This window comes from Daphnia pulicaria, chromosome 6 (assembly GCF_021234035.1).
Source record: "Daphnia pulicaria isolate SC F1-1A chromosome 6, SC_F0-13Bv2, whole genome shotgun sequence".
Taxonomy (NCBI): Eukaryota; Metazoa; Arthropoda; class Branchiopoda; order Diplostraca; family Daphniidae; genus Daphnia; species Daphnia pulicaria.
Window position 1 is genome coordinate 20,632,745 of NC_060918.1, and position 23,791 is coordinate 20,656,535.

General features: G+C 42.1%; 1 protein-coding gene and 1 pseudogene across 1 annotated transcript; one reads left to right on the top strand and one right to left on the bottom strand.

Moving 5' to 3' along the window:
- Nucleotides 1-4,388: 4,388 nt before the first annotated feature.
- On the top strand, nucleotides 4,389-7,365 carry LOC124342185 (annotated as a pseudogene).
- A 1,219-nt stretch (nucleotides 7,366-8,584) lies between these two features.
- LOC124344592 (diuretic hormone receptor-like) lies at nucleotides 8,585-23,755 on the bottom strand. Its single transcript, XM_046798189.1, has 12 exons — nucleotides 23,679-23,755; nucleotides 21,785-22,338; nucleotides 19,105-19,312; nucleotides 14,294-14,387; nucleotides 14,118-14,211; nucleotides 13,490-13,570; nucleotides 11,957-12,036; nucleotides 11,350-11,481; nucleotides 10,407-10,592; nucleotides 9,094-9,284; nucleotides 8,880-9,004; nucleotides 8,585-8,749 (listed from the first exon to the last, which is right to left on the bottom strand). Exons 2-12 carry the CDS (start codon nucleotides 22,116-22,118, stop codon nucleotides 8,670-8,672), a joined length of 1,605 nt encoding a protein of 534 aa, XP_046654145.1. The 5' UTR covers nucleotides 22,119-22,338; nucleotides 23,679-23,755; the 3' UTR covers nucleotides 8,585-8,669.
- Between the last annotated feature and the right edge of the window lie 36 nt (nucleotides 23,756-23,791).

Genomic DNA, 23,791 nt, shown 5'->3' on the forward strand with positions numbered 1-23,791 from the left:
TCGAATTGGGCAATCGCGCTTCATGTGGCCGTACTGGTGACAGTGGTAGCATTGCCTGTCGTCCATAGTTCCGGGCGGTCGCCGTTGATCTTGCCAATTGACTTGGCGCATAGGTGGGGGCTGGTGATACTGTGGTGCTTGCTGTTGGGAAGCCATTTTCTTTTGCAGATCCAATATTTGCGTGGCGAGCGTCGAATTTTGGGCGACAAGAGATTCGATTGTTTTGCCATGTTTGTCCGGAATCTCTGGCGTGTGAATGATAGCTGCTTCTAGACGGGAATAAGTTTCGATGAAGGCCTGGACATTGGCTAGTTGGCTGTGGACTAGAACTGGTGCGAACTGGTGATGACGGATTCCGTTGATCAAGTAAGGGACGAATTCTGCTTCGTTCATTTGGTGCGGGCAGTATTGTCGTAAGGTAGCCTTGCTTAAAGCGTACTGAGCAGCAGATTCACCCACCAGTTGTTGTTTTGCTTTCACCATAGTCTCCCATTCGGTAAACGTGTGGCGTTTGCGGAATGTGTCCCGGAATGCGGCTGACCATCCGGCCCAATTGTCTACGGCTCCGACCGGTGGTTGCCACTGCCAGCTAGCTGCGACGCCACGTAGAGCTGCGTTTACCATTCTTCGCTTTCGGTCCTCGTTCCATCCTCCAGCAGTTGACTCTCGCTGAACTGTTTCGAGCCAAACGTACACATCCTCTTCTATGGTTCCGCTGAAGGTTGGGAGGGTGTGACTGGCATCAGCATTTTGATTGTGTTGGATGGCTTGCAGAGCGATCTGAAGCGCTTGACCTTGCTGCTGCTGAGCTTGCTGTTGCTGCTGCTGAGCTTGCTGTTGCTGCTGCTGAGCTTGCTGTTGCTGCTGTACTATGGCGGTGAGGGCAGCGAGAGCTTGTTGAACGGCATCCATCGTTTCTTGATGATCAGGAAGAGTCCCTTGTTGTTGATGAGTAGCTCAGTTTATAATTTATGCCGCAACAGCCGGGCGATAGTGAGCTCTTCCGCAATGATTACAGATGGATGGTTGACCTTGAACACAATGGTCGCAATGCTATCGTCGACGGGGCATACGTTGCTGACTCACAGCAACAGGACAAGGTAACGGTCGGTTACGCGGAATTTCGAACTTAGGGAGCTTCAAGGACGCATGAATTCAAGGAAAGCGTCAGTACGCTACTCGCTCTACCTATACAAAATTAAAGATGGTTCTACAAGGGGAACAAATCTACTCAGCGAATACAAAATCACGGACTTATAAAAAAATATACGAAAGAGAAAAATGAACACTAAATGGGGACTGACCAACCGGTTACTACAAAGAGCTTTTACGGGAAAATCACATTAAAATGCAAATCAAAATTAAAAGGCAAAGCAAATCCAATTTTAAGGCAAATCAGGGGCAAATCAAATATAATACGGGAGGATAAATCCAAATGAAAATAAAAAAGGACAAGATCGAAAATTTATAAGGGGATAAGTAAATTTCTAACCCAGGGTTCAAATAGGATAGTTGATATATAAACTTTTCAGAGATCCTATCCCACTTCTGACACCAAAAATGTTACGGAACGGAGAGAAATAACTAAAAGGGGGAATTATTCGACACAACTTAACTAACTGTATTTAAAAAGACAGGGACAAAAGACGAGAAAGACAAGTTTAACCCTTTATCGACGTGAGCCGATAAAAGTTTTTAGCTTCTAGACGCCATGTAAACAAGGGTTAAGAGAGGATTCCCTATAGGGATTTGTCCCGACAGGCAATAGAGAGATCCAGGGGATCTTGCCACGGATGTCCCTACGGCCGAAAAAGGGTTAAACAATAAGACGACACAAAACGTACCCTTATGAGAGACCAAAACCCAGTCTCAATACCAGACTGTAGCAGAGAATACCCAGTCTCAATACCAGACTGTAACAGAGAATACCCAGTCTCAATACCAGACTGTAACAGAACTATCTAATGGACCACAAGGAAGACCTTATATTATTGAAGCTACTGACGTTCCAGAGTTACGCCTTTTACGGACGTTCAGGAATTGCGCATCATAACAGTATGTAATATCTAGGAACGAGCGTGATAATGTTCATGATCGATTTAAACTTTTTCTTATTACATCTTTATGTAAAGGATGGAATTGTCAACTCATTACGAGTTATATCAGAATTCCGAGAATTTTGTATGGCTTGGGAAAGGTATTGAAGAGAAGAAAAGCACAGTGGAGATGGCTTTCTTTAAGTGATGAAAAAAAATCACATTACACTGAGATGGCAACAACTGACTTATTAGACTTACTTAGACAAGAAAAAATGTCCTTATCTAAGTAAGTTTTTTTTTAATTACATTTTTAAAATAATTTTTATGATGAAATATTATTTCCTAGTTTCTAATACCGTCACTAAAAACATTGTATTGAATAATTTAAATCGGACATTGTAATACGCCAATTTTTAGTCAAAGAATTCCCACATTAAGAAGTTGGGACGCGGTTCTATTTCTGCGTCATTTTTTGAATTGAAAAGGAGAAAGAAATATGGGATAAACTAAATTATGGCTAGCTCGAATCTCGGGACTGCAAATTTATCTATTCAAGAACTAAGCAATGTAATTCACGTGGGGAATATTGTATGGAGAGAGTTGTGTAGGTTTGTAGGTTGAATACAGCGCTATATCTATGTGATATATGTGATTGTAGATTACGAGTCATGTGTCTAACCCGGAAAACTAGTATGATTAATCGCTACCTAATAAAACTGGAATAAATGGTGGAAATTTGCCACGAACTCCATACTCTCTGGCTCTCTGCATCACAGACATTTTATGTGGAAGGGAGCAAATTGCAATGCTGTAATCGCCGCGAAGAGTTTCGTCTGCTACACCGTTGGGAAAGCAAATGAGCTGATTGTTTTCCTTTTCATTATCCGAATTTTTACGTCAAGTGAAAGATCAAAGATCATTTGTTGAACATTTGTTGACTTCAGTGACTAGTCTTTTAACGTAAAACAGATCAATGAAGTAGAGCCTGTGATGGTAAGATCTCAGAGAAGAGAAAAAACCATTCTGCGAGCCAAATTTTCTGCAATCACGGAAAAAGGCATTAAAGCTGCAATGAATAGTCTAGTTTCTCCAAATGCAAATAAGACGACGCTGTTACGATCTACGCCCAGGCGTTGACAGAATCACTGGCGGACGGCTACGATCCAAGCAATGGGACCAGCGTCATGAAACGCATCCGCAATCGGCGCTATCGATCGGTTCTTGGTTTCGACGTAAGTCAAATATTTCTATATGTTAACCATCAGCATTTCTTATACACTGTTTGTTTCTTTTATACCCACAAGGTGTTTATCGACTCGAACGGCGATGCTGAGGGTAATTACACGGTTCTATCCATGTTGCCTTTCCGGGAAAACCATTTCAAATCGGATGAAGGAACACGGCCCACCCACATCATGCAGCCCGTTGGGCATTTCCAGCACAACATCCATTGTAACTATCGGCTTCGCTTCCAGGTGTGGATCCTGATTTGGCATGGAGACTCTGGCTACCTTTTCCACTGGCTACCGATGGGGGCGACACTTGCTACCCCGACAGTGGCTACCTATATAAAGTGACACCAGCTACCCACAGATGGTGACACTGGCCACCCATGGGTAGCGGACACTGGCTACCTAGATTTATTTGTTTGAAATTCTAAAATAATAAACTGTAAAGTGATGCGAGGAGATATATGAGTAAAAAATACAGTAGAAAAGAATACAGCATTTGATCTAAAAAGGAAAACAGTTTCCAGCTATACATTGTGTGATTTTTCTTCATGGCAATGGTAATTTTTCATTGAACCAGATTGAACATTGAAAGCAATATGGAGGGATGCAAAGCATGAACCCAGCATGAACCGCAATTACAACTATTTAGCCTAATGAAAATCCGAAATAAATCAGACCACAGCTTTGTTGGCTGATCAATGCTGGCTGATCAGAAACGCGCATTTATTTGAGGCATTTACATAACAGCCATGGCGACAGATCCTTTATTGGCCTCAACGGTCCCGGAAAAAATAATTTTGTTAGGAAAATAAGTTGTTTTTAATTATATTCAGAAATGACGAGCGAAGTTGAGAGGGTGCCAATGAACAATATGATGTGACCAGGAAGATATTGGTTGAAATTCGGCTCATGTCATCCAGGGCTCAAGTTAAGTGCAAATTATATCAGCCAAACACTTGTTGAAAGACATGTAAAAAAGGACTTAGGAATAAACTAGAAAACTTTTTAACTTCAAAACTTCCTAGAATTGTTGGGTGGTGGCGGCCTTGCAAAAAGTCAGACAACTAGGCTGTTTAACGCAGAGAATCACCCTCAGAATTCCCAGAAGAATTGTATAATGTGTTGCGCACCGTTCCGGCGAGTTCAAAACAGAGCTGTTACGGCTGCTGATCACCGCCGGTAAGATCACATGAAGGTTCCGTATAGGCTCTCAGAAACTGGTGGCCTTGTGTATGCTGTGTGCCGTCAGCCCGTCACATTCCGAAATGGGTAGCTAAGCAACGGGTAGCAAGTGTTGCCATCTGTGGGTAGCCGGTGTCACTTTATACAGGTAGCCACTGTCGGGGTAGCAAGTGTTGCCCCCATCGGTAGCCAGTGGAAAAGGTAGCCAGTGTCCGATTCCCCCTGATTTCTATCCAAATTTTACACCCAGTGATTTTAGTTGATTCCCATCAAATAAATTTAATTGATCTTATAACCTTCTGGTTTTTTTGGCTGTCCCTTCCACAAACGATAGACACTACTGCTATGAATACAAGCTGGCGTGCTTGCTCTGGAAGGTGGACATTCACGAATTCATCATCACCAATTCCAAGGATATTATCAACGATTGCCCGCAGTCCTCTTCGTTGGCGGCGGTGACCTCGGATCCTCACGGAGCTCGAGGGCCTATCATTGCATTTTGTGGGCAAAGCAGCAGGCGCAACAGCAGCAGTGCCGGTCCCGGATCGTCGTCTTCCGGCGGAGTCAAGGAAGATTCGCCATCTGTCGACCTGGGCGTGAAACGTTTGTTCATCCGAACCGGAAGCTACAAGGTCAACGTTGTGGCCATCAAGGCCATCTCGTCGACGAAGAACGTCAATTTCACAAAGAACATGTGCAAGGAATTGAATTGAAGCAGATGACTTCCATCCGCCACGAGAATGTCGTCTCATTCATGGGAGTGTCCGTTGACTACGGGAGCGTGTCCATCCTGACGGCCTATTGCGCCCGCGGGAGCTTGGAGGATGTCCTGAAATTGGATTTCAAGTTGGACACTTTCTTCATCGCCTCTCTTGTCACTGACTTGATCAAGGTATGTCCGTCGTCGCAGCTCAATTACCGCTTCTTTAAAATCGAATTAATTGCAATTTTTGATGATATTCGCAGGGGATGACCTTCCTACACGACAGTGAAATCGTTTCCCACGGCAATCTGAAATCGTCCAACTGTTTGGTCGATTCGCGCTGGGTTTTGCAAATCACCGATTTCGGTCTACATGAACTCAAAGGTAAATTATTTTTAGTTAATTAAGAATTTGTAATAATTGAAACTAATATATTTTTGTTCAATTGCAGCCTCCAGTCCTGAAGCTCGAACGAAAACGACGTGTGACAACAGACGGCTTTTGTGGAGAGCTCCGGAACTGTTGCGCAACCCAAACTCTTTCCCTAGAGGAACCCAAAAAGGTGACGTCTTCTCATTTGGCATCATTCTCTATGAAATTTTTGGCTGTCAAGGACCTTGGGGAGATTTGTTGGACACCATGTCGACTAAAGGTATTTAAAAGAAATACAATTTTACTTTGACTCCAACAACGCAGTTTGTTGATCCAAATTATTCCGTATTGGCTGGACAGGAATCATTGAAAGAGTCGCCCATCCGGAATGGTTTTTCTACAAATTCTTCAGGCCGTCCGTTTCGCAATTGGATTGCAAAGAGTACATCATTCGCTGCATGGAGGACTGCTGGCAAGAAACGCCAGAATTGCGTCCCAATTTCAAATCCATTCGTGGCCGTCTTAAGGAAATGGAAGCCGGATTGTAAGTTTCTCTATTATAAAAACCAAAAGGAAATTCAAATAATCAATTCGTTCGTTTTTGTTTCTTTTCCCAGGAAGCCCAACATTTTCGACAGCTTCATGACCATGAACGAGAAGTATACGCATAACCTGGAAGGTCTCGTCCAGGAACGGACAGATCAACTCGTCGAGGAGAAGAAGAAGACGGAAGCACTTTTACACCGGGTCTTACCAAAGTAATTATTTTTTGTTGTTCCACAAATTTCCGCCAGTCTAATTTTTTTTTAATCTCTTGCAATTAATCAGATCGGTAGTTGAATCGCTGAAAAGAGGAGAGCCCGTCAAGGCGGAGAGTTTCGATTCGGTGACGATCTACTTCAGTGACATCGTGGGATTCACGTCGCTGTCGGCGGCCAGCACTCCGCTCCAGGTCGTCGGTCTGCTCAACGAGCTCTACACTTTGTTCGACTCCATCCTGGAGAATTACGACGCCTACAAAGTGGAAACGGTCGGCGACGCTTACATGGTGGCCAGCGGTTTGCCCATCCGCAACCGAGACCACCACGCAGCCGAAATCGCCTCGCTGGCCCTCCACCTTCTCTCCGAGATACGCAACTTTCACAGCCGGCACAGACCCGGAGAAACGCTCAAACTGCGCATTGGAATTCATTCAGGTATGTATAATAGCGGTGCTGCCCACTGTGAAATCCAGAGCATATTTACGAAAGAAGTAATACGAAAATTTTGATTTTAATTGATCAGGTCCGTGCGTTGCCGGTGTGATCGGCTTAAAAATGCCCAGGTATTGTCTTTTTGGCGACACGGTCAACACTGCGTCCAGGATGGAATCAACCGGTCAAGCTCTCCGCATTCACATTTCTAGAGCCACCAAAGAGCTTTTAGATCGGTTAGGCGGTTTCATCACTGAAGAGCGTGGAATGACGTCCATTCGAGTAAGTTGCACTCGAATTCAACTGAATTGCTAATGTTAATTCAATCAAATAATATGTTTGTTTTTTTCTTTCAACTATTAAAGGGCAAAGGTGAAATGATGACTTATTGGCTGGTTGGTGAAGAGGCGGGGCGTACTAGACGTACCAGGCGTCTTTCTACAGTTGAAGTGGACGTACCGCCGCCGTCTACTCTCCAGTCAACAATCGACGCCCATCAATCAGCGGCTCATGAAGTTCCACATTACCTGTCGGACAAAGTCCAAGCGGTCTCTGAATTGAATCCTATTGACGAATCACTAACCATGATGAGCCATCAGGAGCTAAATAATGATGTCCACATTAGCGTCGATGGCAGGCATTAATACTCTAATGGTTTTTTGGTATTTTAAATGCAAGAACGCAGAAAATTCGCGCGTCTTTTGCATAACATTTTGTAATTCTCCCTCAATGTTCGCATTATTGTTTAAATTTTTGACTCATTTGACATTTTCTCTAATTAACTGCCGCAGGAAATTATGTATAGGTTTGATTCTAGTCACGACTCAAGAGGACAGACAATTCTAATGCTATTAAAATTATATGTATTACTCATCTTTCCGTAAACGCTGGGACCAATGTGCAGTAATCGGAAGTCTGTGATATTAGCGCGTTTGGCGATTTGTGTGTTGCGTGCAATTTTTTGTTGGTGTAGTATTTGGTTTGTCCTTTTATTGTATTGCCGGTGACAGTTTTGTATTTCCTTTCTTTTTAGAATTTTAGCAAGTATATATATAGAGGATATGTCGAAAGAATGTAGAGCGAAAGAATTAAGATAAATTCGGTGGTGTCAAGTCGTCAACAATTTCTCACAATGCGACATTTCATTGGATAATAATAAATTACTCCCAAGCTTATATTATATCAATAATGCACGACTTGGAAAAGAGATTTTTTTTTAAGCCTATATAACTTTCTTTGCAAAATATACGCACAATTTATTGCAAATTTATGTAACATTTTTACAAGGAGAGACATTCGAGTTGTTCATTGAATTTGGTAAGTGGATTATGTAACACCGGATGCTGGAAAACACAGAGACAGAGCCGTTTGTTTCGTGCTCGGGCGGAATTGCTCTCCAAGCGAAGAGATGTCGATGTCGATAGTATGCAGAGAAAATCTAAACATTGCACGTCTCTTATTGCGCAATCTAGTGGATACGTGAGCGGCGCTTGCTGTCGAGCTGAAAGTCGTCAAGTGGCGTCGAATATATAACGCCGTTGAAATTGGGAGGCTCGACTAAAGATCACGCTTGTGAGTTTCTTGAGAGATCTGCAGCACTGGGCCATTTCGTGATAACAGTCGGGATAAAAATTGTGGATGAGAGCTGCTCCTCATTTGACGTGGTCCGTAATGAGTGGCATACATTAAGGTGTGATAAGTTTGCAATTTCGTCCACCAGGTGGGTCGTACTGATAATGACCCAGATTACGTCTTCAATCTTACCTACGGATTTCGATTATTAATTATTTTAAAATTAATTTCTTTTCAGTTAACTTAGAAATGTAATACCGGCATAAATGATGAATTATGACTTACGCGAGAAAAAAAAAAGTTTTCGCCCTGATGACGTAACCGGTCCGTCCGTAGTATAGTTGGCGAAAGTTCCCTCATATTAGACATCTGACGATTAACAAACTGAATTTCTCGATTCTTTGGCAATATTGGACGAAGAATAACGTTCAGTTCGGTTCTCAATCTCGTCCTCAACTGTCGTTAGATTAGAAAATATTGTTAGGCATTTCACGTGAATTCATAGTATTAAGGTACAGACACAGAACGGGCTTTATAACATAAAATCTGCATCACCACAATTTATCCGTGGTATTTTAAGTCTTACCACTGCTGCTGCTTGGTCCAAAGGTGTTCAGATGAAGGACTGAAATGGGAGTGAATGGCGCAACCATCGTCACTTCACTGAAGGCTGAATCACGCTTGCTGCTGTGATCCGGATAGCTGTAAAGCCTAAATTAAATTAGCAAAACAAAATTAGATTTTGACATTTTTATAAATTGACTGTTGTCACTATGAGATGAAAGAAGTGGTTTGTTCACCTTCTGCATGGAGCTCGAGATCCCTCCTTGGAGTTGCGCTTGCTGTCTGTCGCCGTGCCATTTCTTCGACTGCCATGATTCTGGGAATCTTCGAGCCAGCGACTGGTCATCTTCCACCTGGCCCAGTTGTGTCTCAACGTGTTGCGCACTTCCGTGTTGAGGAAGCAGAAGAAAAGGGTCACCAGGAATCCCTAAATCAGAAAACATAAGTATAGTCTCGTTATCAAATATTTTCTTCCTGTCGCTTATTTCACAACTCGAACGAATAATTCTGGAGTCTGAGAAACATCAATGATAACATTATTGATCGGATCTCACGAAAAGTCTAGTCCAGTCAATTTTTTCAATCAAAGATGAATTGAAAATTATGCGGGAGCAAATCATTATTATTGATGAACTTGGTCAGATTAATCGAGTGAAATGTGACAGCGGAAGTAAGACTAGATGAGAGTTCTATGATTACAGCAGAGTGCGGCGCGTCTTGACTCATAAGTTACGTACGTAATGAGATCTGAAATATTCTAATGATTCACTTTCTAGCTATTTGCGCATGGGAAACTTTAAAGCGATGGAGAAAGTAGCAGCTTGTCATTATTGCAAACTTTCATCGACTGGCTCATCTATATGTAATGCAGCAGCGGAGGGTTCAATCGATCGATACTTATAAACCAGTGAGTTATTTATTAAGAATTTATTAAGAAGGAGCAAGTTGAAAATGATCGACTGGAGGAACTGATGGAATAGTCAAAAGCAGGTAAAAATAGGAGCGCTGATTAGTTCCAAGAGTACCTTACACCACCCAAAGCGCAGAAGAATCCTAAGTAATCCGTTGATTATTTCGTAAGTTTGCTAACTTATTAATGCACACTTTCAACGCTTAATCGAATGTGCTGCTCCCCTAATCTCCGAAAAATAGAGGTGCACATACAGCATAATGAGAAAGTTTAGGTCGAATTACTATAAAATTCTTATCCGACTCTAATGAAAGACAGCGGACTTCTTATACATAGAGCGTAGCTGAAACCAGCAATAAACCCCTCCAGATTTGAGAGAGTAATTGGAGGTAAACTCCCATTCAGCAGTTAAGCATATGCGCATACCCCCCGCCGAGCAGTAACGCAATCCGGCAATTTAAATTTTAAAACGAAATTTTCTTTTATGGAAATTCATGATCCGTCTCCTTGGCTCGAACTAACGAATGTGCCTTTCGATATTGCTGGCAAAGCTACAGCGACACAAGTTTACCGGAGGGGACAATTGCACGGAAGAGTAAACAGTTAAAATAATTGACATATGACGTGTGTGTATAATACCTGTGTGGAAAGTAGAACAGCTCGAATGTGTGAGAAATAAATGGCGATGAGTCCTTCCGTTGGGCCGGCGATGACCAGGACGTAAGTGAGTCCGAGGAGCGGTATCAGCACCAGAAGGGCCTTGCTGCCTTTGCGGTATTGTTGCGTCTCGACCGAATTGGCCGAACGCAATTTCGTTATCAGAACCTGCAAACAAACAACATCGCAAATTAAAATAATAATTCTGAAAAATATCTCAAATTCATCTGAAATCAGGTGGTTGGGGGATTCTTTTTCCTTTACGATTCTGACATTGGGACAAAATCGGCGAGAGAGATAAATAATAAATACGGTTGCCAGATGGAATTGAATGGATACTGTCAGCCGCCATTAATAAATCTATATGTGCGTCTGTTTGAACTTGACTCTAACTGTATCCGTTCTCTAGGTTTTGCCGGCTATAATGGGTTTGAACTTTCGTTCTATACAGTATATAGGTTCGATATCCCGCACTCTTTGATCTGACTAGCGATACAATGTCAAACGACGAGGACACTTGTAATACACACTTACGCAGCATAGGCTAATTAATTTTCGTTCCGCCTCTTTTTTTTTTCAACAAAATTCCCAGTTCCTACGGTTGCTATTATGAGATTGAAAAAGCGACGGTGTCGAAACTGCTAGAATGGTGAGCCGGCAAGTCGTTTGATCCTTACAGTCTGAACCCATCGCCCTTTTCTTCGTTATTCGCACCAAGGAATTCGGGTCTGCAGCCCAAGATGTCGACTGTGCAAAATGGAAACATCTCCTGGACTCGATCAACTGAAAGCGCTCGCCCACACCATTCCAGCGATAGTTATTGTGTTGTTTGTTTTATGATATTCTGCTGTTGTCATGAAAACAAGCGACTGTATAGAGAGAAGTCCAAACTTACAAGGAAGAAAAGGGGGTGCCCGCAACTTACCCACATGATCTTGACAAGGAAGAGAATGTTGACAAAAAGTACGACGATGGCCGGCGTCATGTAGATCCAGTCGTAACTGTTGGCCACCATCCACGGACAGCTGGCCAGGAACGACTCCAGGTCCAGCTTCTGCTGTAAACGACGCACAAAAGCAACCCACATATAATCAACAACTGCAAGTTCATTACACCAAAGTTGTCAATCGACTCCGTCATATAAGTTGGCTCGCGTGCGGATGCATTGGCTGACGAATGGATTTTGCGCAAATGAAAATGTTATTTGCTCCGAAATTCGGAGCCGACCATCCAGGGCACAGGGTAGGGTCATTAGATACGTATACGTGGTAATAATGTAAAAATGCTCGTAACACTGTAATATACTGTAGTTTGAGACGTTTATCAGCAACAATTTGTCGTCGGATATCCATGCCCGAGTAATAGACCCTTATTTCCGCTTATTTCTAAGTTGCTTATTATTATTTTTTCGAGTGTTAGCGTATAAGGAAACTTGTAATCAGATGCTGTCTATCATAAACTTGGCGACGAGTGGGTGTGCGAAAGAAATTAGAAAGGCGAGAGGGGTGAAAGTGAAGAGGTGAAGGACTTACGTGCTGGCCTTCGGTCGACGTGTAGGTGAACCAGTTGGCTTTGACGACGACCCAAACGATGACGACCGGCAACGGAATCCCTGCCAAACGAACAATGTTGGAAAAAATAACCAATTAAACATTGTTTCAGCCAAATAAAAATAAAATTCGTGTACGCGATAGGATTACAAAATGAGAATGACTCCATCATGTGTAAAATTGTTTTACGAAGTATAGTACTACTTCATATTTTACTGGGAGTATATTAATAAAGAAGAGAGAACTATAATGATGTTAATAATGCTATCGCCAATCGATTTCTTCTGCAAATAAAAGAAAAGAGACAAAACAAAATAAAAATCTAAGAATCAACTGAGAAAGGAGAGACGGCCAGATCGGATGTCCTGGGCTTTCCATTTCCTTAATGAACTTTTCTCCCATTCTTGATGTGCGCTTTCAGTCGAACGAAACGAAACGCCCCAACAAAAATCTAGCCGCACACTATTTTCTCTCTTCTTCTCCGTAATAATGTTCCGCATCTTGCTATATATACAGGTCGCTTTCACGGGAAACGGAAGACGATGAAACAAGTTAGCCCGATGGGAAATCCCAGCAGCATACTAAGAACAAATCTTGTCCCTTCCCACAAGTCGACTCTGATTTCCCCCATTTTTTAAAATATCATCTGATACTACCGTAGAGTCGTCCAGTTATTCCCTCATCAAAATAAAGTCGATTCGGTCATAAGTTCTGTATATACATTAGATTGCGTGTCTTCCGGCTGCATCAGCCGCGGAATGCCAAGGGGAATGAGGTCAAAATCGATTAGAAACCGAAAGTATGCGAGATGCTAAATTTGATCAATTAACCGATTTCATAAAAACGGTATCCCCATGCAGGCTTTAATTAAAGCCAAAAATGAATCAGGCCATTTTAAAAAGCCAATAAAAGACAATTAATTCGCAGGGTATCAAAAATGCTTCTCGTTGGCTATATGCTGGCCTATATAGGCCTATAGACGTAGAACGGATGCCAATACATGTTGGGCCGATGAAATATAACACGCGCTGCAACTTATATTTTACAACTACACAATAGAGAGATGGGGGTGGATGAAAAAGACATCGTCGATGACGACGGGGTCGCACAATAAAACGGAATGGGGGAAAAAACGCGCATTCATAGAGCCTTCTTGCGTGATCGTTCACAAAGGAACAGCATGAATAGGCCTAGTGCCATAGTGCGACGCTCTCTTTTTTATTTGTGGGTTTTCTTTTCTTTTTTTATTTGAAATTCCTATCCACAAATATGACGATCGCCGTCTTTCGTGATGAGCGACCTCCATTTTCAGTCGACTCTGTTTGTATATCTTTCCTGCTCTATAAATCCTTGTAGAATTTTTATTCTATACTGCACCAGCTACTAATCTGATGAAATCGTACGGTTAAGAATTGAAAAAAGTAAAAAGAATCGGGAATCAACAACGATCGAAGTAAATGACACACACACAAAAAAAAGGAAATGAATGAATGAAAAGATAGTCATCTTATATACCCCAGCCAATAAGGGCGTAGATGCGCAACCGGATCTTGTCGGCAGAAAACGTCTCCACGACGAGCATGTAGAGATAAAAACCTATGTGACGAAAGGTCAAGAATGAATACAGCGGATATCATACATACACCACCAGGCCAATAATATGTTTTATTATTCGTTTTATAAAGAAGAAAAGAAATATAGGAAAAGCGCTCAGCAGAGAGTGGGAAGGTAACAGAGCGGAATCAGAGTCGCCATTCAGCACATATAGTCACGTACACATTCGGGTTTGTCCCTTTTTTTTCGAGTTTTTTTTCCTCCCTCTGTCGTCGTTATGTATACCAGCGTTCCTTCCTCTGTTGAGTCTCTTGATGGCCGTCGATCCTTCGAAATGTACAGCCCATATACTCCATCAGCGTGTTGCAGGCCTTTCTATCCTATCACACCCGTCACTTTCTATAGTCGCTTTTATACGAGGGCCGAGAAAGGTAGGAGCGGAGAAGGTCCTCCAACATCATTGTGTTGGAAGTGAAGTGGGAATATAATTGAATTTGGAAGACTAACGAGAGATGAACCGATCGTGATTCTCTCTCATGTATTTAAAAAAAATAGTCAACTTGGGAGTTGGGATATAGGTCTTAAATACCTTCGACGAACATCCAAAAGAAGTTGGTCAGATGGAAGTAGTGCAAGAAAATGACGATGATACAAGATCCTTTGTTGGTTTCGCCCCGGTACAACTATTAATACCAAGAAATGAATGTTTTTTTTTTTTAATTATTATTAGCGGACTGGAATTTGAAATGAACGGGGCACACGCACCTGCAGAGTGGCCGTGACGATCCAGAGCAGGTCGGCCATGACGTACGTGATGAGTAAGTGCGTGTGAATGGTGTTGCGCAAGCAGCGTAGGTCCCTGTACAAACACGAACGTTGACAAGAGCATACGATTAAGATTAGGTAATACCAGTTATTACGAATCAGCGTAAAATAACAAATAGCTAAATCTGGTGCCTATTATTGAAACACGGGCTAAACTCGTAGATTACCGTCAAATCGCCCATTTACAATAAGTCTGAAGAACACATTGAATCGTTTCCCGATAGCTGGAATCATTATTGCGTTATTCAATTTGGCTGATGACAAAATGCCAGTAATTCATGTGGGGAATAACTCCGAATAATATATACATATAGTAATATAGTATTTGGAAACAATGTCTGGTAATAATCACTTTGGATTCCATGTCCATGTCCAATACATTAGTAGCAGTAACGTATTTCAGGAGAAACGATCGTTTATATAATACTCTCCCAGTCCAGGAAGTAGACGCAATGCTTCAACAATGACATTAATAGGCGCACACATGCGTCCGTACGTCTATAGATGGACAATGCTGGGGATTGTTCTTGTCCAACTGGAGACCAGAGAAGACATTGTCAGGGCTTTTAGGCATTATTACGGCGTGTTGTGTACACGAATGTATATCTTGTAACGGTGTCTGGCAACAGCACGTGAATGATTCCCACGCGTTCTCAGCTTTCCATTATTCGACCAATCGGAGCGTGCGGAGGGATTAGAACACGTCATATGAGCCTTCGCCTCTATACAGTTCGACTGTCAACAAACATAACAGACGTTCCATCTGGCATGTTTATACACCTCCCGCAAAGCTGCATGTTTGCCAATGGAATCCGCAATTAAAAGGGATATCGTGCTGCCGGGATCACGTTTCTTCTCTAACCGTAAATACTTCGTATTTTCAATATATATATTTGCGACGACGCACGGCCATATATTGATCGATGTCCGCTTCCAACACAGTGTCGCATTTAGTCCCACCACAAGAATTTTGTTTTCCAATTTCAGAGACTTAGTTATATAGGCTTTTTTTTTTTAGTTTAGTTTATATGCCCGAACGCATGCAACACCAGATTTATACACACACGAGAGTCAATCTCGCGGACATTCTATTGAAAAAATTGCATTTTTCAGATTTTTGCCCGACCGACAAGTCTGTGTGCATCGCCGTGATACGATTTTTGAAAATAGAGTGAAATAAGAGATGAATCGAATACAATCCGCGAAATAAGCACAGCGTAAGAAGATGAAAAATAAGGAAAAATCGATTCGACGTTACCGCGATGCTTCATTTCCATCCACGGATGACTGGATTGCTTTGCTGGATGGTCGAACCTCCACATGAATATCTCGACCTCAATCTTTTCTATCCTTTTTTTCGATTTCCTTTTTTCCCTGGCGCTGTATATGATATAGCTCATTCAGCATAGCGGATGGCAATTCGTGGAAAATGAGACTCGCTTAAAATTTATTGTAATGCGCTATGACGAATATGTATAATATCATCTTTTCTACAGCACGAAAATGCATGAATCTGGATAATAAGAAAGGTCGTGTGTGGCCATTTATATCGCGTGGTATCGCGGTATATCTTTGAAGGTGAGAGAAGACCACGCCAGCTCACGTGTGTTATCACGACTCATAATGACGATAGTCGGAGCCTTTCTTGAAGATTATATTTTAATGAAGAAAGAATTGCAGCATCAATAGTATATAGTGCTTATCGTGAAAGCTAATGTACTAGACTCCAACCTGTTCTATTATTATACACTTGCGACCTGGCTTATCATTTTGAGATGGAAACAAAATGAGAAGATGCGAAATGTATATGGATCTAAACATATTATATAGCCTACCAGGGTCAAAACGATGAGTCTAGATAGCCCTGGAAACAAGGAAAAGGGATCATCACTTTGCCTCTCATCATGCGCAAGAAAATACGAAAAGAAATGAAAAGACGAGAGCAACTTATTCTTTTGTTTTTTCTAGGAAATCTCGCGGTTTCTTTCAGCATCTTTTATCTTCTGTCAGCCGGATTGATGGATCGTTCCACGTGTGATTCCAGATGAGTTTGTTTTATTTTGTTTTTTTATTTGAAGAGGATATTACGAGTATGCAACTCAAGGCGACTAAGGCCAGTTGCAATCATTGAATGTAATCCCAATCCATTGCTATTCGTAATAAAATCTAATGATTCGCCCGGATTCGCCGATTGTTTTTCAAATTCTAACCTTACTATGGGGATATAATAGGCTGGTGGCATAACAAGATTTATAGTCGTAATAAGTCGTACTTATTACTTAGAGACGACACGTCTGTTTTGTTGGTTATTTCACTTGTTTGTACTTTGTAAGCCAAACTTGTTTAGCTATAATTATTAATTAAGCATACCGTAATATAGGCATTTACTTTCAGTATACCCGAGTATACCGCATACAGTCTTAGCATACCTTGTAGCATACTCTCAGAGTAAAGTCAATTCAGTCGAGGAGAACAAATGGGTATATCAAACACGTAACACGATTTCAGTCTCAAAATAGTCAACGTAGAGTATACCTTAAGCCAAGAGCAGCTGAGTGAAACTGCTCATTAGATTACAATAGATTCTGAAACGCATTGTTACAATTAGCTTATTTGCAATTTCGCATGATGGGGATATGTCAGAGAACGCGAGCTGCAGCCGCATTCAAAGGCCTTCTGTTTTGCGAGCCGGGATCGATCCGTTCTCCCTCCATCAGGACCAAGGGTCGTCATCGGAGCAGCAGCTAACAAACAAGCGACGATGAATAAAAGGACCAGCAACAGCAGCAGCAGTCAAAAGAAGACGCCTGACTTGATGGGATCGTCGTGCCGAATCAGTCCGCAAGCCAAAAGATGTTGACGACGTCGACGACGACTCTTCTCAATATTCGTCTTCCTCAGCAACCAGCACGTACGCTCCGGTTTTATTTAGTCTATCGCAGGCACGAGCCCTTTTCTTTCTTCTAGAGACCCGATCCTCTGATTATTATTTCTCTCTGCGCGTATGTCGCATTAAAGAAACCTTACCTTGATATTCTTTGACGGCCATATAAATATCATACGTCATCATGACCCATCAGGCATCAACGCTTGGTTCCCAGATCCATAGAAATGTTGCCCATTGATACATCGAGGCCAATTGAGAACATTCTTCCAACTGGCCTGTTATTCTTGCTGCGCACAACTCGTTAAATAGGAACGACAAAGGTAGACAGAGGCGAAGGAAAAAAAAGGAGAAATAAAATAAACTAGTAGCTAGTAAACCTAGTATATCGACAAAGTGCGTTACAGACGTAACTTGATTCAATTATAAATCTCTATGCGCAGACTTGCAGCTAAATATAGAGCGAAATTGTACAAAGAGGACCAACGAATGAAATAATCGATTGATGTCATGATTTATGTTTGGTGGTTGGACGGGGAAAAAATAACGCGCACGGTCATCATTTCTCAGGGCGTCTATACCCCCGTCGGTTGCCTCATTCCCCTCCGACGGATCGGGATGGATGAGCTTCGTATATACCGCGCCGTACGTGCCATTTTTTTTTTAGTTGGGTCTCACCTCCATCACATCTTCTTCCAGCTTTCCTGTTTTTTTTTTCTTTTCTTTTCTCTCTTTCGCTCGATCTCATTCCATTAGCCATTTCGACAGCTCCGCATTCCACCCCGCCCAATCGTCCGCTACAACAGCCGCCAGCCTCGTCATCCCACACTTCCCAAAGTCCAATTTTTTTTCCCTTTTTTTTAATATTGGGCGATCGATATCAATATGCCGGAAAATAGTTAAGGGACTGCTGACGGTATATGGAGGAGAGCACATCATGCAGCATCTTTGATGAACGTCTCCTCCACCATCAACTCGACACTCTGACAGCCAAGTCATCGGCACGGAAATGGTATCGATCTGCTCGTTTGCGATATCTCGACGATGAATAATACAAGACAAATGGCCAAACAGAAAAGAAACAGCGCTTGCCTGCACGTCCTTACGATATGGACAGTATTCCATCAGTAGCGAGAAAGTCTCTATCAAACGTCAAAATACGTGAGGCCTGCGGACGTGTGGAGAGATGTTGGGGGGGGGGGGGGCAAACGATGTCGGAGTAAGCCTTTTGAACGGCTTCCCCCTCAATTTTGGTCGTTTCCCGTTATTTTCAATCAACGGCAATGTGAGAAACGGCAGCCATTGAGGTTGACAACCGGCGATCCCGTTGGTTCGCTTTATTCGGAGAAATCTGAGATGGACGTCTCGACACAAAAACAAACAGATGCACTACAAAAAACTAGAACTACGGCGCCACCAGAATCGTTAAATAGGATAACACATTAAAAATCCCTGACACTCTCCCACCGTCCCATATCTTGGCCAGAAGAAGAAGAATAAAAAAAAGGAAAAGAATTGATTACGAAGCGGCCAACATATCGGATCCGGCAGAGCCTCCCATCCAGACTGCTAAAAGCCGAATAGGATCCAGAATATAAAGGGAAGCCGGTCCGACGTTTTTTTCTTTTTCGTGTACTATTTCGCGTTAATGAGATTTATTGTCGGTTAACCGTGGTGTATTGGCATCTCTTTCAATTAATTTTGGCGGTCGTCTTCTCCAGTTCCACAAACGGGACCAGATAAGTCCTATACAAGCAACAGGACAAGATCCTCTGGATCCACATGGATCGAATTTGATGAATCTTTCCATCAGGTTCATTCCCATTAAAAATTTTAAACAAAATTATTATACAAAGAAATGACTAACTTGAAGTGAATAAAAATCCAGATGGCGAGTGTCAGCGCCACGATGGAGACGGTGTAACCGGTGAAGTAGATGGTGGTCGTGTCCTCGCTGATGCCGACGCCATATTCGGGCGTCGCGCCGCCAAAGTCCGACGACAACGGGACGCACGACCGGTAATTGCTGTAGTTGGCCCATGTGCCGTTCGGCTGGCAGACCCTCGTCGCGTTATCTGACGTGGCCGCAATCGTCGTCAACAACAAATACAGTTGTGAATCAAGAAATAAAAAATGTTAGAATTTAAATGAGCAGAGAAAATCCCCAACCAGATGAATTTACAAAATACAAATAAGACATTTTAAGAAAATTCATATAACCACGTCTCGGCTGTATCTTTCAAATGATTGTATAGGCTACCATATGCGCGCATTATTATACAAAATGTTATTGTGGATTCAACGTGCATATAAACCACCTACAATCTGCTGCGCTGTGTCTGATATATATCACCGTGGCATTTAGTTTGCCGTCTCAAATGAACTTAGAACAAAAGTTACATTTTCTTGTACGTCAATCTGACTAACTGACAGCTCCTATGGCTGCTGTAGCGCTCCCGGCCGCCCGGCCGCCCATGGAGAGTCAATATAATCCTCTTTATCAAAGTAACATTTCTCATAGGGCGACGTGTTCCTAGAACTCTGCCGGTGACCTACAATGTCGGCTATTTGCGTTGTTCGTCTTCTTGCTCGGCAGCAGTCCGTCGTCTTCTCGTCCCCGCCCGTAATTGAAAACGTAGACGGCCCAAATTGCTTTTTATTAGTACACTCCCCGTGACTCTCTCCGGCCAGTTCAATTGATTCGAAATAATCACAAAGTTATTCAGTGAATGATGCCATTCAAAAATAGCCGAGATGAATGAAGATAGGTATAACGCCGACCTGTATATTCGACATAGAATCTGATTCATTTCCGTTGCCATTTTTTATTACAAGATAATTTTGCCAAACCTTAAAAGATTGGTATACAAGAAAAACTGACTGGAGTAAAGCCTGTGTCATATTTTCCGGAAAATCAATGATTCAACTCAAAAGTATAGTATGCACTGAAAATTTGGATGCAATAAGATCCGCGCCAGGTTTTCAACAGCACAAATAATATAACTCTGCCCACTCACATTTCCGTTCATGGAAATAGACCGTCAGATGGCAGATATGAGAATATCAAAGCTGTATATACAGTATGCGACGCCTACCCGCTTAATTAAATCAACTGAATATTCGACACAAAACACTGCCGTGGGGTACGACGAATATTATGAATTTTTTCTGTACCGGTCCTACTGCGCTTAATGAATGATCTATTTTTTAAAATCTCAACGCTTGTAGCTCTAGTGTGGGGGCAATATTTAATGGATATACAGAGAGAGTATAAGAAATCCTTTTTTATTTGTTATCAAAGTTCACATAGCGAGGAGAAATTAAAAAAAAAATGGCTGTATCCGTTCGATATATAGGCAACAGGCCTAGCAAGGAGCAAGCCACCGCATTTATGGGTTCAGTAAGTTGGTAAATTGGTTTTGGGGAGCGACTCAATCATCGCTCCACGGGGGAGTATCAAAAAGTGGAGCAGCAGCAGAGAATTTCCTTCCGCTTTCAGCCGGAAGGTAAATAAAATCAAAAAGGGATCGAGCATGACAAGTACCATATACCGCGGAGTTGTTTTAATAACATTTAGACGTGAAATCGATATAGACCCCCGAATATGATACACCAAAGGTAATCTTATATAGGCCGTGAAATCTTCCTGCATATATCCGATGGCTTTTTTGTATGGGCTTGTATTTGTATTTCTATTTTTAGCCTAACTGCTATGTTCGCTGGATGCAAGCCGGATATATATACACAAATCTGAAATGTCTTGGCGTATATGCAAAAGCTGATCGAAGACTGAAAATCCATTTAGAGCTCCCTTGGTAACCTAGGGTTGAAAATTCGATTCCATTTCTCTATAGTGTATATATAGTCATCCTCACCGTCATGTCTGCCGCTCGTCCCAATAGCTTCGTCAAGTTCAAACTCGGAGCAAATTGCATCATCTCTTGCGTATACCCTATTCACCTTTTTGTCTATATGCGTACATACGCGTAAAAGAAGACTATTGTTCGCTCTGTTCTTATTCCCATCTGCTCTAAAAATGGATATTGCCTAAATCTTGGAAGAAAGTGGAAACAGAAAGCGTGTTTATTCCCCAGAGAGAAAAGAGTGTTTTGAAGCAGCTTTATGAAAGGAGAGAGTTGCACCTTACGCGAAAGGCACCCTACATACTGTATAGTGTTATATTTAGTCTGCTTATAACGACGTTTGCTGTTTATGTATAGTTTATGTCGACGTGGGTGTATAGCTCGATGGCAAGATCAAATGTATGGCGTCATACTAACAAACATCAAAAGCGACGATCAATCTAAGGACGCATAAAAGCGTATATAATTATTTAAATATGAAACATTATATAGCCTAGCTAAGAATTTATTGACTGAGAAGTTAATGTTCAGTTAATCTGGTATAAAATTAATTTTTTTTTTCCTTGTACGAGACTAATTAAAAAAAAAAAAAAAATGAAATATGAGCTGTATAACCGGAAGACCTGAACAAAAAAAACCGACAGTGCCACTTCAATATAAGAAGAAGGTTGAAAGAGAACTTACGTGTTGTGTCGTATTTGATGCCGTTGAGTTCGTCGACGCAGGGCAGGAAGGACGTTGAACCGGCCACTGTCGTCGGCCAGCAACTGACTCCGTCCCAGGTGCTGTTGCAGAAGGAGTCTGAGAGATTTTCAAATATCACCGGTGGGTAGGATTCGTGCAAGAAATTGAACAAACAGTCGAGTTCGTTCTCGTTAGTGATGTTGAGGGCCATCAACTCGTCCAAGCCCAGCGTTTTATCGACACTTTTATCTTCCCCAACGTCCAACGACTGTCCCAGCCACACGCTTTTCGACGCCATCATTGGATGGTGAAGAAAGTGATTTTCCCGGTCCATAGTGTATCGTCCAAGTTAGAGCAGCTGATATGTCCAAGTGGCAAAAACGGAACGATCGATATCGGGTCTGATTAATAGCCAAATGCCAAAGTTTCAACTATACATTAATTGGGAAAGCATCGCTTCGGAGAACCCATTGCGCTATCGTTGTCTAGAATCAACTCCTTGATTGTCGTTTTTTCCACTTGCTCGGTAGATACAATATTTTTTTCACCTTCACCTATTCACAAATAATGAGAAATCCGATAGAAATGATTAAATAGAATACTATTGTAATTAGAGCAACATGAGATGTAGCATCACACTTCTTGGGTTCATCCGGGTTCATCGAAAAGAAAGAAAAACAAACTACGGAACGCCAAATGACCCCTTAAATAATAGTACTCGACTAGTGCTATTTATTTTAGAAATCCCTTGAATAATATACAACTGGGTGGCGCCATCTAGCGATTTCAATCGGCGGAACGGAATGTATCGATTTTTCCCGATTTTACACATTCATATCGATTGATAATCATTTCCACAAGCGAAATGGTGGAAATTCCGTTGAATTGTGGATTGTGGAAAGACTTCTAATGACTCTGTTCACGCCGTTCATGAGAGTGTCAGTTCACGCCGTCCGTGATTATCAGTTCATGCCGTTCATGGTAAGATCTTCTTGTGTATAGATGCTTGTGTAGATGCTGATCTTCACAGAAAATTATTCAGTCGAGCGGAGCGGCGCTGGCGACGTCGGCCAAATGTCCAACTTCTGGACGCATTTGCAGACACAGGCGGCGGCGGCCGCCTCCTTACGGTTTGACCGATCCCTCTCATTCCGCCTCGTCCAGCCGGTCCAACAGCAGGAAAACATGTACCCACATCTTACACCCACATCTACCGTACATCTACCCACATCTACCGTACCCACAATCTTCTGTGTCGACAAATGTCCAAAAAGTCGAGAAGTTGGACATTTGACAGAAGTTGAACACCGGCGTCGCCAGCGCCGCTCCGCTCGACTGAATAATTTTCTGCCATCTACATAAGCATCTATACACAAGAAGACCTTACCATGAACGGCGTGAACTGACACTCTCATGAACGGCGTGAACAGAGTCATTAGAAGTCTTTCCACAATCCACAATTCGACGGAATTTCCACCATTTCGCTTGTGGAAATGATTATCAATCGATATGAATGTGTACAATCGGGAAAAATCGATACATTCCGTTCCGCCGAATGAAACCGCTAGATGGCGCCACCCAGTTGTATATTATTCAAGGGATTTCTAAAATAAATAGCACTAGTCGAGTGCTATTATTTTAGGGGGTCATTTGGCGTTCCGTAACAAACAAACAAAAAAACAAAAGATGCGACCAGGAAGTAGGAAAAATGAAACAGTAACCAGCAAGCAATCCTTTGGTTTTATATCATATTTTATGATCTAATATAAGGTATTAAGTATCCTTCGGATGGAATTAATAAATATTGAACCGAGCGGGGTATATTTATTCTACGGAGGCGCTCTCAGTCACTCACGATAACACGCAAACACGCCGGATGAACAATAATACGTACATAGTGTAGAGGAGGAGTGTGCTTTTTGTTGAGTTTCACTCAGGAAACGCTCGTCATTTTAACGATGAGTCGTCGACTGAGGCGGTCGTGCAACTGTTATAGCCCCTACGAAG